This window comes from Lagopus leucura, unplaced genomic scaffold, assembly GCF_019238085.1.
Source record: "Lagopus leucura isolate 7727_CA_CO unplaced genomic scaffold, USGS_WTPT01 Super-Scaffold_100018, whole genome shotgun sequence".
Classification (NCBI taxonomy): Eukaryota; Metazoa; Chordata; class Aves; order Galliformes; family Phasianidae; genus Lagopus; species Lagopus leucura.
In genome coordinates, this window is record NW_024962272.1 from 6,753,784 (window position 1) to 6,769,529 (window position 15,746).

Here is a 15,746-nt window from a genome sequence, read left to right on the forward strand (position 1 = left end):
CTTTTGAGTCGTCTCATACCAGCCCCCTGGCCATGTCACAGCTGTGGGCCTCTTCTCACAGAAGCCAAACACGCACCTTCCTTTGTGCGGCATAAACCCAATATAAGATGTCATGTTTCCTCCTACAGGGTCACTTAATAGTTGGAGGGGATCTTGAAGATTCTCCAGTTCCAGCCTCCTGTTGTGAGTAGGGCTGTGTCCCACCAGCCTGGGCTGCCCCATCCAGTTTTGCCTTGAGCACCCCCAGGGATGAAGAACCCACAGCTTCTCTGGGCAGCTGTGCCAGTGCCTCACCACCCTCTGAGTATTCTAAGAATTTCATTCTAACTAACACAAATCTATTCCCCTCTACTTTAAAGCCAGTCTCCCTTGTCCTATCCCTATCAGACTATGTAAAGAGTCTGTCTCCTCTTGCTTGTAAGCTCCCCAAGGTACTGGAAGGCTGCAATGACGTCTCCCCAGAGCCTATTCTCCAGGCTGAAAAAGCCCAGCTCCCTCAGCCTCTCTTCATAAGAGAAGTTCTTCCACCGTCTGACCGCCTTCACGGCCCTCCTCTGGACCCACTCCAACAGCTCCACATCCTTCCTGTACTATTAACTCTGGTTTTAGCTCAAATGTATTCGATTGAATCACTACGAGGGGAAATGTCTGTGTTGCACTTGGCATATTACAGTGTCATGCAGTTGTGAAGTGTTCCTGTTTCAGCTCTGTCCTTTGAAGTTGCCACCGGTTTTCAGCTGATTATCCTTTTCTTTATGCAGACTGTCTGCATTTGGAGTGGTTTGGGTCAGGCAGAAGTCCAAAGTGAAAGTACCTCTGTGTCTGTAACAACATCCAAATTACTAACTCTTGTTTGCACTGCTTTCAAAATACCCAGGCTCCCCATTAAACTACTGCATGTAGGATCCCATTGCTTAGGTGTGCATATATCCCAGTGGTCGCAACAGTCTGCAGGCACTGTCTGCCACGTATATTGAATAAAAATTACAGTAGGTCAAGACCAGTCTCACTTGTCTGCTACTTAAAACAGTTTGAACATCCTCTTAAGAGCATGGTTTAGAAAGCTGTACTAACAGCCTCTTTGTAATGCAATAATGTTAATTTCCCCTTTAACTCTTCCATCGTTTCCCCAATTTTCGCTCAAGCTCAAAAAAAAAAAAAAAGAGCCTCAGTTTTCTCCCTCAGCTCCATGAAGTAAAATGCAGGTGATAGGCAATATGGATGAAACATAAGAAACATCCCTATGCAGTTATTTCTGCAGCAAGTACAGTCTGTTTTCTCCTTTTTACAGGGTTTCCTGGGCTGCTATATGTTTGTGACTCCCAAATACAAAAGACTGTGCTCTGGTTGCTTCCTTACAAGTAGTCCAATAGAAGTAAAAGAGGCAGTGGACTGAAGTAAAACTGGTAGAATTTTGCACGAGGTTTTTTGATGGTCGTTACCTTCACACTATCAACTCACACTTCTAATGTGTTTGCTGTTCTGCATGGAAGAAAAATCACATCAATGATAAAGGTTCTCCCAGCACAGTGATACGTAGTACCCGGGTACCTGATCATCTGCCCTCACGGTTTACTTTGCTGGAATCTCTTTGGCAGAATGGGCCAGAAGGTCAGGGGTCTTTTGTGAATGTCTGAGGCAATCAGCACATAAATCTCATAGGATGCAAAGCTTCCAGCTTCAGCTCTTTGAGAAATTATAGCCAATTTATATATAGGAGGCACATACATGTTTGTTTAATACAATACATGAAGTGGTGGTGTTGTTACTGAATACCTGATGATGATAAGGCAAGAATTAACACCAAAATAAGGGCTGTTAGTGTAACTGTGGTGAAGGCACTCATCTACATTTTTTTTTCTGAGTGAGCCCTGAGTCCTCTTTTATTAGAAAAATACTCATTTTTAAAAATCCTGATATTTGACGTCAAAACTTTCAAAAGTAACAAGTTATTCCAAGCTGGTCCATTTTTGAGGAGCACTAGAGATGTTTCTTTTCTGAAGATTCAACACAGCTGGATAATGTGCACGCAAACAGGAGTTATGCATGGAAAATCTTTGTCTCTTCTTCTCTGCCTATGACACGTAGTAGCCCTCTAGGAATAAATTTCATATTTCAAAACGAAGTATCAGCTTAGTTTCTTTTCTTTTTGGAGTTGCCTGTCTCTAGGTGAGCCTTCCTTTCTGAGAAGAGGTTCCGGATGATAAAGCACATACCTGAATTAAAACACAAAATGGTGTAAGAACAAGGGAAGGTAGTCCAAAGCACCCTCAGTTCATGTAGGAGAAATAATACAAGCCTTTGTATGGCAACTCTGAACGGTCCCTTTCATGAACATAAAAACTGAATACTACATTATAATGATGAGACTCTTCCAATTAGCCTTAAAGCCAATAACAGAACAAAGGCTTAGCAGCAAGGTTAGTTGTAGTCCACATTTTTACAACAGCATATTGTTGTGAAGGAGAAAAAGCTCAGATTATATGCAATTTTTGGCTTTTTTTAAATCCCTCTGATGAATAAATAGGCCACACAAGTCTTAATATAAATGTGAGTATTCACACCAACTGGGAGTAATGAGTGAGGAAGCATAGCACAGAATATGGCCAAATAGGAACTAATTAACAAGAAAACTTCCAAAGTCTGTATAAGGCCAAGATAATTTAAGAACTTTATATATGTATTAAAAAATATATATATTATCTCTCCAACACACACACATTTCTTGCAAAATCAATTATTTGTGTATGAAAAACATCTGAATTCAAATCAGCTGTGCTTGAGCCATCCTGCAGTACTGTCCACGAGGTACTGCAAAGAAAGTTACAGTTTGTGAAAGGAGCTACGCTGATCTGATTGCAATTTTTAGTTGTCAAGGGCACTACAGCTGTGTTGAGACCTGGCATTCTGAAGGATGAGATACTTACCTGTAAACAGCACCAGCAGGTACATTTTCAGAACATAGGGGAAGTAGACTGAGAAGGCAAATGGAAATGGCAGCTTGATGGAGTATGTGCCAAAGGATTCAAAATAAGGCAGTGATACACAGATCGTAAATGCTGCAAAATAACATGGTAAGCCCTTGGTCAAAGGAAATAGAAGATCATCATAAAAAAGATTTATAGGGTACAGATAGCCACACTGTATGCTGAATTTGCCATGTCATTTATATGCACAGGTACACATTATTTTCTCCATGAGTTCAGTTTTGTAGGTCTGAGGTATTACTTTCTATAAACACAAGAATTAGGAGATTTTACTATTCATAAAAAATTCTGCCACTGCTGCAGTTGTGCTGCTGCCCATATGATCTCGGTGGGCACGTTTCCCAATGCAAGCGTGATAAGTGGCTAAGCATGGCTAAGCTGACAGTGTCAGCCTCAGTGGGAAAAAAAGCAGCACTGTTATTTTTAGGCTAATGCAGCCAGTCTGGAATCTGTGTGTTTTACCATACTCTTAAAAAAACAGAGAACTCCTAAAAAGAAAGAAGTCACAGAAAAGTGACACAAAGGTTAATTAGACTGTACAGAAACATTTATGTCTGCTTTGGCAACACAGAAATATCTTAGTAACGCAAATGACAATTGAACAGATTAAATTTTATTGGAGAAGATAAATGAATCTGTGGTTGGTCCCCCATCCCATCTCCTTACCTTTAGCCAGAACTGAAAGCGGGTAGAGCAGGATGCACAGTGAGAAGTTCAGCCATGTCAGTGGTAAGTAGTGTATGTCCATCCTTGCCAACATGTTGTAAGTGTACCTACAGCAAGAGGAAGAGGAGGTGACCTCAGATGGAATAAGCGTGTCTTTAAAGAAGCATTACTGAAAAATCTGAGGAGGTTGCAGAAGAGTGTAGAAGTATGCATCTGAGAATCTTCCAGAGCGTAACTTTAGAAATTTTGTTCATACTCTCATTCAGGTTGAAAAATGGAGAGTTCACAGTTTTCACAAGTGTTATTTGCAGTGCTAACCTGGAGCAGGCAGACAGCAAGACAGCTCTCCAGCCCAAAGTGCATGATTCCAACTCAGTGCATCAGACAGCAGATTTCAGATGGGCACATTACAAGGGAGGGGCAGGTGCAGCATGACTGCTGGTTGGTTAAGAAAATGCTTATGTATGTCCACTAGAATAGTTACAGCACTGCTAGAGACTGAACAGCCAGGCACACACAGGTATTCACTCTTCTGTAGTATGGCTGTCCCTCCTCTGGGCCTCAGAAGGGGTCATTGGTACCAAAAAAAAAAAAAGTAGTAGCACTCCAGTCTACTGCAGCATTTTGTTCTTAGTGTGGCTGCTGATGCTGATGCCTCCCACGAGGAGACCTGAACGCCTAGGACCTCAGTGTCCAAAAGTGAGCTAAAGATAGCAAGTTTCTGTGACCTATAACTAACAAATGGCTTTCTGGACAGTGCAGAAGCTTGTCCATTCATATTTCTGGCCATCTGAAAGGCTCTATGCCCTGTGGTAATGCTAGAGATATCTAAAAAAAGTAAACCACTGTAAGCCAGAACTGTTTCTGACGGATAAAGCCAGCATTAAACAAACCTCATACTTCTACTAATTAACCAATTTTGTATAATTCCTGGACTGTAGGAGACTGGAAGGCTAGAAATGTATCAGTTTCTCTCAAGCTTACCCTCTACAACTTCTCTCTTTTTAAAATTAGTGTTTCTAAGGCTTAACCTCAATCCAGTGGAAAAAGGAGACAGCAACTCCCTCTCTATATACCTTTCTGGACTGTCTATGACATAAGCAAGAAAGCTCAGACATGGAAAACTTTGCAGTATTTGCCATCAGTGTATCACTAGCCCTAATGCACAGGGATTTATGTCCCTAAAGAACTATGTGCTAGAGTTTAGTAATACTTCAAGACTCATATGCTGAGGGATGGAATAATGTCTAATGCTCCTCTGAACAGCTAGACCACAGCACAGGTGCTGTAAAGTAAACCAGTTAAGATGTCTGAGTCAGCAGGAGTTATTTTATGCATTCATGTTTTAATTGTACACTTGCTGCTTCCAACCACTACATCCTACCTACCTATTAAAGAGCCACTGTTACTGACATGAAGTTGGATTCTGTTTGTCAACAATAATGTAAAATCATCATGTATTTACAGAACTATCATGCATCAACAGGACTGTATAGCCAATATTATTTACACTTTTGACCTCTCCCTGGCTGTGCAGAATGTTTTCATTTGAAATTAAGTTCTACTCTGTCAGCTTTACTAAATTCAAAAATAAATGGAGTGATGATCCAAACAAGACAAGTGGTTTATTAACCCGTGTGGTACAAACAGATTTTAATTCAGCTTCAGACTTTCTTATCAATCCTACCAGCCAGTTTCCTTTTCCAGGACTCTTGTAATAAGCATTTCTTCTGTTGCTTAAATACGTACTCCCCAGTCAGTCCTCAAAACAGTGCATTCAAAATAGCAGAGGACTATTTTAGATGGATAGGCAGTGTGTAACCCATAAAGAAATCAGCTCCTGTTGGGAGGTTATCATGAGGGCTTTGCCTTGTTTGAACGCTTGACTCCATCTGCTCTCCTTGCTGTAAGTCTACCAACTGAGGCTCACAGAGGCTTAAGTAACATTTGAAAAATGTTACTGACTGCAGATATCAAAGCAAAAATCAGCAAGATGGAATTTGCACTGTTATATTCCACCACGGTCACCACACAGATCTTCTGAGATATAAATACTAAACTGTGTTGTGTCCTTTTTGTCTCTTCTGAGTTCTTCCTATGTGTGTAACTACACCAAAATTCTTGCTCTCTGCAGCAGGAGCTCCTTGGCTTTCCATATAAAGCACAGTGCAATTAAGTGTAGAATAACTTTTCAATCTCAAGAATAAGTTCTGCAGGTGCTGCCTTGCTGTGCCAACTGTCTTTGGATCAACATGACATATTAAAACAAATAGCTGTGCTTTTAAATACTAAAACAATGGGATTGTAAATCACACTGGGAAACTGCCACTCCTCTGTACATTGCTAGGATTTTCTTCATTCTTTTTGTTAATAAAGTCCAATCCTTTGAACCAGAAATGTTAATGCAGTGATTTGCTTCTGTAAATTACTCTGTCTCCCAGATATGCCAATTATTATGAAAATTAGTAAGCAGCTTATCAAGTCTAAGCTTTTATTTAAAATTGAAAAAAACTTTTTTCTGTCAATTTCAATATAGTAAGAAGAACAAACCACTTTCCCTTCACAGTTTCACCACTGACTTCTTACCTGACCACATCTAATAAATTCCAAAGGAAAAATAAAACACACACAATGTATTTCCCTTGAACTTCTTCCTGACTGTTGATCACGACAAACAACACAATTATTCTCTCAGTGATCTGAAAGGAAAAAAAAAGAACTGTGAACTCAGGCTAGCATGTTCAATATCTCTCGTTTCTATGCTGTTTTAGCAAAACAGTATGCTAGACAGCAGTAATGTCACATTCCCAGCTCTGCTTTTCATAGCTTGGAGATCTGAATCTTGAAGGATCTCTCTCATGGGAGATTTGCAAAAATTAGGAAGAAAAGTTAAATTACTTGGTTTTCTTCCTTTCTTATTCCTGGATAGAAGAAATGGCTTTTACCTCATCATTTATATCGATTGTTGCCATAACATTTATGTCATAACACCATTTTCCTAATGGCTGACCCTTAGATGATCCAAAAGGTATTCCTTTACAAATGAAAAGATAGAATAAAAAAATATTTAAAAAAATAGATTGAACAGGCAGTGCTCCAGCTTAAAATGTACTGTAGCAATATTACAGCTCAATATATAATAATTTAAAAATAAGTGTGGGTTATTTTTTTTTCAAGTAGAAGAAGTGGAATATTGAATGGGATTGTGGGCTGCGGAGAATAAATAGAACAGAAACTGAGTTAAAAGGATTTTGGTGAAGAATGGTAACGGAGGACAGTGCTGGTCCTGGGGGCAGTTTGTTACAGACCCTAGAATCAGACTGCGCTGTGGAGAGAGAATTCTGCAATTCTGTTAGTGTGAAAGATACTTCAAGGAATTGCCACAAGGAAGTGTGTCACCTGGAAACAAAAGCTTTATCACAGTAATGAAAAGTTCAACATATCTTTCTCTGTGAGAACTGAAGCAAGGAGAAGGACACAGTGCTACCTGAGAAAGAGGCACTTCCAGGAAATGTCACTCGGTGTGAGCCTAGGCACACATATCTGGAATTGTGTAAATACACGTGTGCACGCACTCATGAATGTATGTACCTAGGTTTACAGACATATACAAACTACTAAGATGCAGTTCACTTGTATAGATCATCTGTCTCTTGCACAAATGAAATTACATCCTTCTCTGTCACTACTCCCTTAAAAAAAAAAAAAGTAGCAAAACCAGAAGTCCAGTGTTTTCATGTTCAGAAAAGGGAAGTATGTGCTAACACATCACAAAGCGTAAGTAAAACGGTTTCATTTTTAATTCCTTCTTGATCTTTGTGTTAAACTGGAGTTTCCTTCCTGTCCCAGCACTGGTCTCTCACAGGATACAGTGAGTGCCATATAAGAGGGTAAATTTCCACAAGGCAGCCTGGGCATTTAAATAAGTAAGTGAAACAGAACAGATCAGACTAGCTGAGGCTTGCACAGGAGCAGACTGCACATTCACTTCCATTTACTAATAACAGTGACTATGCAGTATCATTAGCACCTGAGAAACAGCAGTCTTTCCCTACATCTCTTGCTGAAGTGTCAGTGCCATCTGTTTTTACTCCCTGAACAGAAGAATATTAAATTTCACTGCTTTGGCAACTGCAGTGACACATGATACCCTGTCTCCTGGCCTCTTCTCAGTCACCCAGTCTGCAAATGCCATGAGGGACATTCATTTGCACCAGCTTTGTGCCCCTCCCTCCACTTCTCTTTCCCAAGAGCACCCATTACATGAGAACTGTCCTTGTGTTGCAGTGTGGCTTGGCCTTGACCTACCTAATTCTTCTCACAATTCTGACAGTCTGAAACTGTCCCTCAATGAGGCTGTCCCAAATTGGTTTTCCTGAAAACACCCAAGCTTGCTTTTGCACTGTCTGTAATGTGTATCTCAACGTGTACCCTGCAAATTCTTCATTCAAACTCCACTAAAAGCTTATTTCTGCAATAGAGTCAGCAGAAAAATCAGCTGTCACAGGGGTGCATTTGCAGCTGGTTTTATTGAAGGTGATTTACCTCCGTCCACGTGCTCCCACAGCACTGCCATTACCACCTGTTCTCATCTCTGAGACTAACTTAACTGTGGATGTGCATAAACATGCACCCCCAGGGATGCATCTAAGGATGTTGTTTACTTACAGTCAGAACAAGCAGTGGAAAAAAAGAACTGCCACAACCACTACCAAATTATTGCAGCCTTACTGTGCACTATTGGCAGTAGCCCAGCAGGCTGTGGTAGGATAAGCCTCTCTACCATTTTTTTCCAGTGCATTATGGAAAATATGTCCCAAGATGCAGAGGAAGGCATGGCAAAGCACAAAGGATTAATGTAAGCACACAGATGCTTAAGCTGTACCGTCACAACAAAAACAGACCAACACAAATGAAAACAGAGCCTGTATTCAGAAGTCTGTGCACCTTATCTGGATAGCATGAAAGTGATGCTAACATCAAGATAAGACAGTTTTTTTGATGGGGAAACAGCCAAGTAAAGATCCACATCTATCTTTGCCATAGGGCAAATGCTGAGAGTCACAGTGCCAAACCCTTCTCTGACTCACCCTGTTAATGCTGCCCTGGATAATACTGCACTAATTGCAGTACACAAGAAAGATCACTGTTTTCTTGCTTACAGTTCACATCTGCTGTCTTCTGTGCTGGTTCACAGAAGTGCATGTGCAGGCTTCCCTGATCTCTGCTTCCGTAGGAATGGGTGTGAAAAGAACAGACCATGTCAGGGTTGGGGAGTGTGTAAACTCTCCAAAGGAAGACCTCACTCTAATGCCAGGCAGGCTTACTGGACTGCTCTTGTCTCCAAGAAATGACATAAGATTTGTTAAAGGATTATATGTATATGAGATTGGGTGCTTTTCAAAAAATAAAATAAAATAAAATAAAAATCCTGATTAGTGTACGAATGTATGGATTTAAGCAGGGAGAAAAAGCAGTTAATTGTTTTTGGCAGATTTGATACCATACTGCATGAGCAGCATGAAGAACAGAGATCTCTACTGTCAGTCCATCTCTAATGGAGATTTTAAAAGAGGAACATCTTCACCCTTGTAATATGTCACTTGGCAAAAATGGACTATTTAGAAAACTAAAAACACAACTAACTTACTCTTAGTCTTCTACCTTCTGACTGCAGAGAGCTACACTAGTTTCACCATTATTCAAATGTTAAAGATTAGAAAGGTTTGAAGGTAAATTCAAGTCAACAGTTTTACTTATTCTGATGCATTAAAAAAAAAAAAAAAAATTCCAAAACCTAGTTGAACTCCCAACAGAAAGCAAGACCACAGTATAAAAAACACCAGCAAACCACAGAATTACAGGGGCTGGAAGGGACCTCAAGATATCATAATGCTCAACCCCCCTGCTAAACCACAATAGATCGCACAGGTAGGCATCCAGACCTTTCAGAGTAGCATGGCTAGTTCAGAATTACATAAGTTGTAGAATACAGCTAAGGACATACCTGCAAAAACCTGGGGAAGAGACGGCTTTTATCAATGCCAATGAGGATGTGTAGGATCTCCAGTATAGACAACAACTGACAAAGGCGCATCACAAGACCTATGGAGTAAAATGTGTCGGCCAATGAATCTACAGGAAAAATAAAGAAGAAAATTGGAATTGGTTACAAAGCAAAAGTCCAGACCAACTGCTGAGTTTGATTCTGCCTGTTGCACCTGGAAATGACAAGAAATAGAATTCATATGGTACCAAAATTTCAGGTAGCAGAAGCAGAGATTTAGGGAGGGAAAAAGGCAGCCTGCTGTGTCTGCAGATTATAGAATCACAGAATCACAAGGTTGGAAAGGATCTACAAGATCATCTAGTCCAACTGTCTTCCCATCACCAATGCTACCACAAGCACTAAACCATATCACGCAGCACGTCATCCAGGCGCCTCTTGAACACTGCCAGGGACGGCGACTCCACCACCTCCCTGGGCAGCCATTCCAGTGCCTGACCACTCTCTGAGAGAAAAAGTTCTTCCTCATGTCTAACCTAAACCTCCTCTGGTACAAATTGTGGTCATTTCCTCAGGTCCTGTTTGTTGCCTGGGAGAAGAGGCCAAATCCCTTCTCATCACAGCCTCCCTTCAGGAAGTTGTAGAGTGCAATGAGGTCTCCCCTGAGCCTCCTCTTCTCCAGACTGAACAATCCCAGCTCCCTCAGCTGCTCCTCATAAGATTTGTGCTCCTCCCTCACCAGTTGTTGCCCTTCTCTGGACACGCTCCAGGGCCTCAATGTCTTTCTTGTAGTGAGGAGCCCAAAACTGAACACAGTACTCGAGGTGCAGCCTCACCAGTGCTGAGTAGAGGTGGATGATCACCTCCCTGCTCCTGCTGGCCACACTATTTCTAATGCAGGCCAGGATGCTGTTGGCCCTCTTGGCCACCTGGGCACACTGTCGGCTCATGTTCAGCCGAGCATCAACCAACACCCCCAGGTCCCTTTCCTCTTCACAGTCATCCAGCCACTCAGCCCCAAGCCTGTAACATGCATGCGGTTGTTGTGGCCAAAGTGCAGGACCCCGCACGTGGCCTTGTTGAACCTCATCCCATTTGTCCTAGCCCAGCAATCCAGCCTATCCAGATTCCTCTGAAGGGCCTCCCTACCCTCAGGCAGATCTCACACAGAGGCAGGAAGCAGAGAAAAGAATGGGAGTGTCTATATTTGATGCACTGGCAGACACTGCACAGGATATGTTGGTTTACAGATATCCCTTTAGGATATTTCCAAACATGAAGAAGCATAAGATATGAGGAGATGCTGAAGTTCCTGCCTGTATCTGTACCTCTGTACCCATGATACCTCCTATATCAGCTAGACCACAAAATATGTGTTATGTATCCCCAACTGCCACCTCTAAACTATTTTGAATTTCCAGTCATTTGTTTTCTATTTCTGTGCATTAACTTCAGACAACTGAAACTGAAAGAAAAATATGCTGTGAAGTTTTGGGAGATGCAAAGTTGTGTGCAGTAATTACAAACATCTTCCCTCCCAGTGGCTTCAATAGGACTGATACCATAATGACTTGACGTACACCCATGTAGGTCTGAGTCTAAATCAAATGTTGCTGGCACAGTACTGAATATTAAAAAGCTCAATTTTTGCTGCAGTATACAAGTAAATTGTTCATCCTTTTTAATGAAAAGAAGCAATGTTTTTCTTAATTAAAATTACAACCCATGGTATTGGACAGAGCTATGTATGTCTACATTTTGTTAAGTTTCTCTACACCACCGCCTCCTAAAATGTTTAAGGGAAACACAGAACGAAACCTACCTTTTCCAAACGACATGTACCTGATGATCATATTTGTAAATATCCAGGAATGCCCACAGAATTGCATCAGGTCATACACAAAGAGGTAGGTCTTCACGATAAAGCTGTGGAGGTGAAAATGTTAAAGCAAACTGTATTCTTTAAATACAACTCCAAAAATAATGCCTTCCACTGAATTCCATGGAAATTACAACAGATGCAAAGAGCACAATAACACTATTTGATGGAGCAAATTCTCAGCTGTGTCATTCTGCACACTTTCAAGTTACATTTAATAAATTGAATCGTCTGTTGAAGCCAACAGATTTTTATAGCTATTCTGATTTTAATAAATAATCATAGAATCACGGAACGTCAGGGATTGGAAGGGATCTTGAAAGATCACCTACTCCAAATAATCTGATTGCAGAATGCTATAGGTTCTGGAGATATTTAATTTCAATTCCCATAAATACATTTTCTTATCACTTATTCTGTAGAGGATGATCGTCTGTCCTCCAGCTACAAAAAGGGCTATCTTTTTTGAAAATGAATGTATTAATTTTTTTATAAGAGTTCATCTAACTAATTGATTCTCTGTCCCAGTAATTACTAAGATCTCTTGCCCTTTGTGCCCATGTGTTTGTGTTATCGTGAAATGTCTGCCACCAAACCTTTTTTCCTTTATGTCCACACATAAGCAAAGTGAATTTCTGTGCTTTGGAATATATGAACATTATAAGTGAATATAATTCATTCCCAACATTGAAGTAAGGTTACTACAATAATAAGTTAGCAAGATAATAAATAGCAATCACAATAAATAATAAGAATATGGATGGTTGTGCTGTTTGGTTGGTGGTTTGTTGTTGTTTTTTTGCAAACTGACTTAGGTAATCTGACTTAGATTTTTAATCGAAGTATGTCCTACGGTTATCATAGTAAATGCCTTTCTTCCTCTCTTCCTGATACACGGGATGGCTGTTATTCCAATAATTACTTCTACAAGCACAAAAGGATTTGTTGGCACAGTTTGCCTCCAAAGATACATCAGTGCACACTGATACTATCAAAGTAGGACACTTGAACACAAGACAAGAGACAATCCATAAACTTTTATTTTGGGAAAACTATGATACAGCTGAATTAGACTGAAATCCAGTAAGACCAAATGACCTAAAATTCCACCTGCTTTCTTGCTGGATGGCACATTTCTTTCTTCTTATGGTAAAAAAGAAACAAACACCCAACCAAAAAAAACACAAACAAGTGGGACACTGTACATGGCAAAAAGATAAAAAAAAATATCGTTGGGATTTATTGCCTTATTACTGCAGCCTGTAATGTAGGAAAGTTATAGGAATCATCATAAAAATCCTAAGGCTTTCCAGACAGTGCCTCCGCCACTCTGTTTGGCCCCATACTGCCATGTGAGCTTTGCATTGAGTGCACGGTCTCTCTCTTCTGGAGAAGAGCTTATCACATCTGCTAAATCTATCTCTTTTCCTCAGAACATGTCTTTCAGTGGCTTTTACTTTCTGAATTCTTCCTACATCCACTGGCTAGATGTTATCGTATTAGCAATTCTTAAACAGCCTAATCTTAGCTAAGCAGTGTAACCAAGGTGTTTGTAACTGCAGCTTCATGCTAGCATTTAGTCGTTATGGCACCCATTCTATGTTAAACTCATGATCTTTTAAATGTACATGCTGTTGTTATAGAGAGCCCCATTATTGCCCATGAAGCATAGAGATGTGTGGGCAGGCACCGTGGAATTTTGTTACCTGGAAGACCGATCTCTCATGTGTTGGTGTTCTTTGAGTGAAGGAGTGCTCCTGATCTCAAAATGGGGTTTCATCCCACTGTGTTAATACTTACACAAAAGGTACCAAGACCAAAGAGATGACTTTGGCAGATGCAAATAAATCTGCAAAGTATAAAAGGTGGTATCAGTGCAATCACAGGAAATGGAAGTGCAGTTGTTCCCTATAATCTTCCTCATCTCCAGGGTGTTAAGGCCAGACCCTTCTCCTAGGTAGTCAGGAGCAGATTGCTAGGAGCACCCTAGCAGGAAAAGCATAGACCAGCAAGTCCAGCAACTTCCTGTGGACAGCAGTTCAGTTTAGGCTCACTGATCTTGCCAATCTCATTCTGCCTCCTCAGTGCCTGGTTTGAGAAATGGAGTTTCTGCTGCCTCTGTTGTCTGTAGTGTGGTGCACTTCAGTGCTTCCGGAGTGCTTTTAATGTTTCTCAGACTGAAAGCATTGCACATCACAGTGCTCTGGTAACAGGTGAAAGAAAAAGACATGGGACTTGCAGTAAAGAGATACAGAAGGTCAATACGCTGTCTGTTGTTTGGGTTTTCAATTCCACATTACCTACTGTGGCTGATTTTATAACACATACACTGAAATGCTAGCAACCAACACTGTCTTGCATAGTGGCAGTGCTCACCTTACTCTCTCTGGCTCTGAGCTGGAAACCTAGAACCCTTAGATGAAACACAGGGCCATTCTGATCTTATACAGGCAAGATGTTCTGAAGCTTCTTTTCCTCCCTGCCGTTCAGCAGCAGAACCACGTCAGCGTGGCTGGGCAGAGGGTCAGCCTGCACCTTGTTCGGTGGCTGTGCCAAATGAGGCCTCCCCCAGGGGTCCACCCTTCCCAGCCAGGGCCTACGTGGGCCGGGTGCTTCCCCGCCACGGCAGCAACTGCACTCCCAGCTGCCTTCCCTGAGCCCAGACTGGCTCGTTGCACATGACAAAGCAGCCCTTGCCCTGAAACCAGGCAGCAATGTTACTTTAGATTTATTTAATTCTCTAGAAAAGGTCTGCTAGAAAAGCCCCTTCACTGACACGGTTTCCTTCTAAGTCACCCTGGTCTGAACTTCTGCCCCTTCCCCCTCCCACCGTGAGGGAAGCTGCAAGTGCTGCAGCTCAGGAAGGAGAGCTGCTGAGACCCTGCAGAAAGACGTGCTTTTCTCTCACAGGCACATCCCACACTGCTTTGTTTCCCCTTCCTTTTCCTGACGAGCAGCCTAGGTCATCCCTGCACACGGGACATTACCTGTTGCGGGGGTCAGACTGCTGCAACTGCTCCTGATCTTCCTCCTTTTTTCTCTTCACAGCTGCAGCAGCTGTTTGCTGGGATATCACCCCTCCTCTTTCCTCTTCCCCCACCCACAACGTCATTCTTTTGTAGCACTAAGCAGGAACAGTACTGCACTTCCGAGAAGGGAGTTTCTAACCTCAAATGTCTCCACACTGCCAGCCATGCTCCTCACACAGCCTAGCCCACCCTACTCTCACCTGGACCAGCTTAGCCCAGCCTATCTTAACCTAACTTAGCCTACTCTACCCTACCCAAGCCTAACCTAACCTTGCCTAGCTACTTCAGCCTAGCCAAGTCTAACTTGATCTAAATCTAATTTGGTTTCTTGCCTGCACCAATAAGTTACTCTGTAAATCCCACTAACTTTGTCTTCCAAGACAGAGCAATATTTTGAGTGATCACTCAAACGCAACTTTTTTTTTTTCTCTTCTGGTTAGATAATCAGTGCTACAACAACGCTAACAGGGAAGGCTGGCAGCATAGCATAAAGAGGGCACTTTACTTCAGACAGAGGAAATAATTTTCCATTTCTTGCCCAGAAGTATCTATTAATTCATGCTCCTGTGAAATATGGACGCTACTGACAGGGGAAATGCGTATGAACAAGATTCCTGCTGCCCTTAAGTCTTCTGAAATCTCAATATAAATTAGATGAAAATCATCAACAGTTATTATTATAATATATAAACTGCCTTCCGGCAATCAATATTTTCCCACTAGCACTCACGTTGAAGCATATCCCACCTCACAGGAGGTTTAAAATTTAGTACTGTGAAAAAGTCACCGAGGACATAACATAGTAGGATTTCATGCAAAAGTCCAAGAAGTCTGGGGGATGCTGTCCCATGCTTTGTCTGCAAGCAGTGTGGAGCAACCACCTCCATCCTGCCATGTCCCACAGAGGGAAGAAATCCCTCCCTCCGTGGCAACGAGCTGATATCTCTTGGGGGGATTCTGTTTTCTCTGTTTTCCCTGGCTGTGTCTCCCCCGTGGTACCTCCATGGTAGGGTCACACAGGCATGCAGAGCTCTCCTGCTGGTGTGGTACTCTCTTCTACGTTTTTTCTTGGCTAAGTATTCCTTTCTTAGGAGAAAATAATAGATCAGAATTAAACAGATGTTTAAGAAAATAAGTTAAACAGACGCTTATTGAAATGCTCTGCCTCAACAGAGCAT

General features: G+C 41.6%; 1 protein-coding gene across 1 annotated transcript; it reads right to left on the reverse strand.

Annotated features, from left to right (window-relative positions):
• Window positions 1-1,719: 1,719 nt before the first annotated feature.
• Window positions 1,720-14,620, reverse strand: HACD4 (3-hydroxyacyl-CoA dehydratase 4). The gene is made up of 8 exons (XM_042877566.1): window positions 14,527-14,620; window positions 13,246-13,388; window positions 11,483-11,586; window positions 9,661-9,788; window positions 6,240-6,352; window positions 3,654-3,760; window positions 2,928-3,059; window positions 1,720-2,216 (listed from the first exon to the last, which is right to left on the reverse strand). Exons 2-8 carry the CDS (start codon window positions 13,317-13,319, stop codon window positions 2,134-2,136), a joined length of 741 nt encoding a protein of 246 aa, XP_042733500.1. The 5' UTR covers window positions 13,320-13,388; window positions 14,527-14,620; the 3' UTR covers window positions 1,720-2,133.
• Window positions 14,621-15,746: the final 1,126 nt, after the last annotated feature.

Bases quoted from the DNA above. Each gene is read 5' to 3' on its own strand.
- HACD4 (XM_042877566.1), bottom strand. From the start codon at position 13,319: ATGAAACCCCATTTTGAGATCAGGAGCACTCCTTCACTCAAAGAACAC. The intron at 9,789-11,482 runs GTAGGTTTCGTT...TTTTTCCTGTAG, and splicing joins GTACATGTCGTTTGGAAAAG to ATTCATTGGCCGACACATTT. The intron at 2,217-2,927 runs GTAAGTATCTCA...GTTTTAATTCAG, and splicing joins CCTGCTGGTGCTGTTTACAG to GTATGTGCTTTATCATCCGG.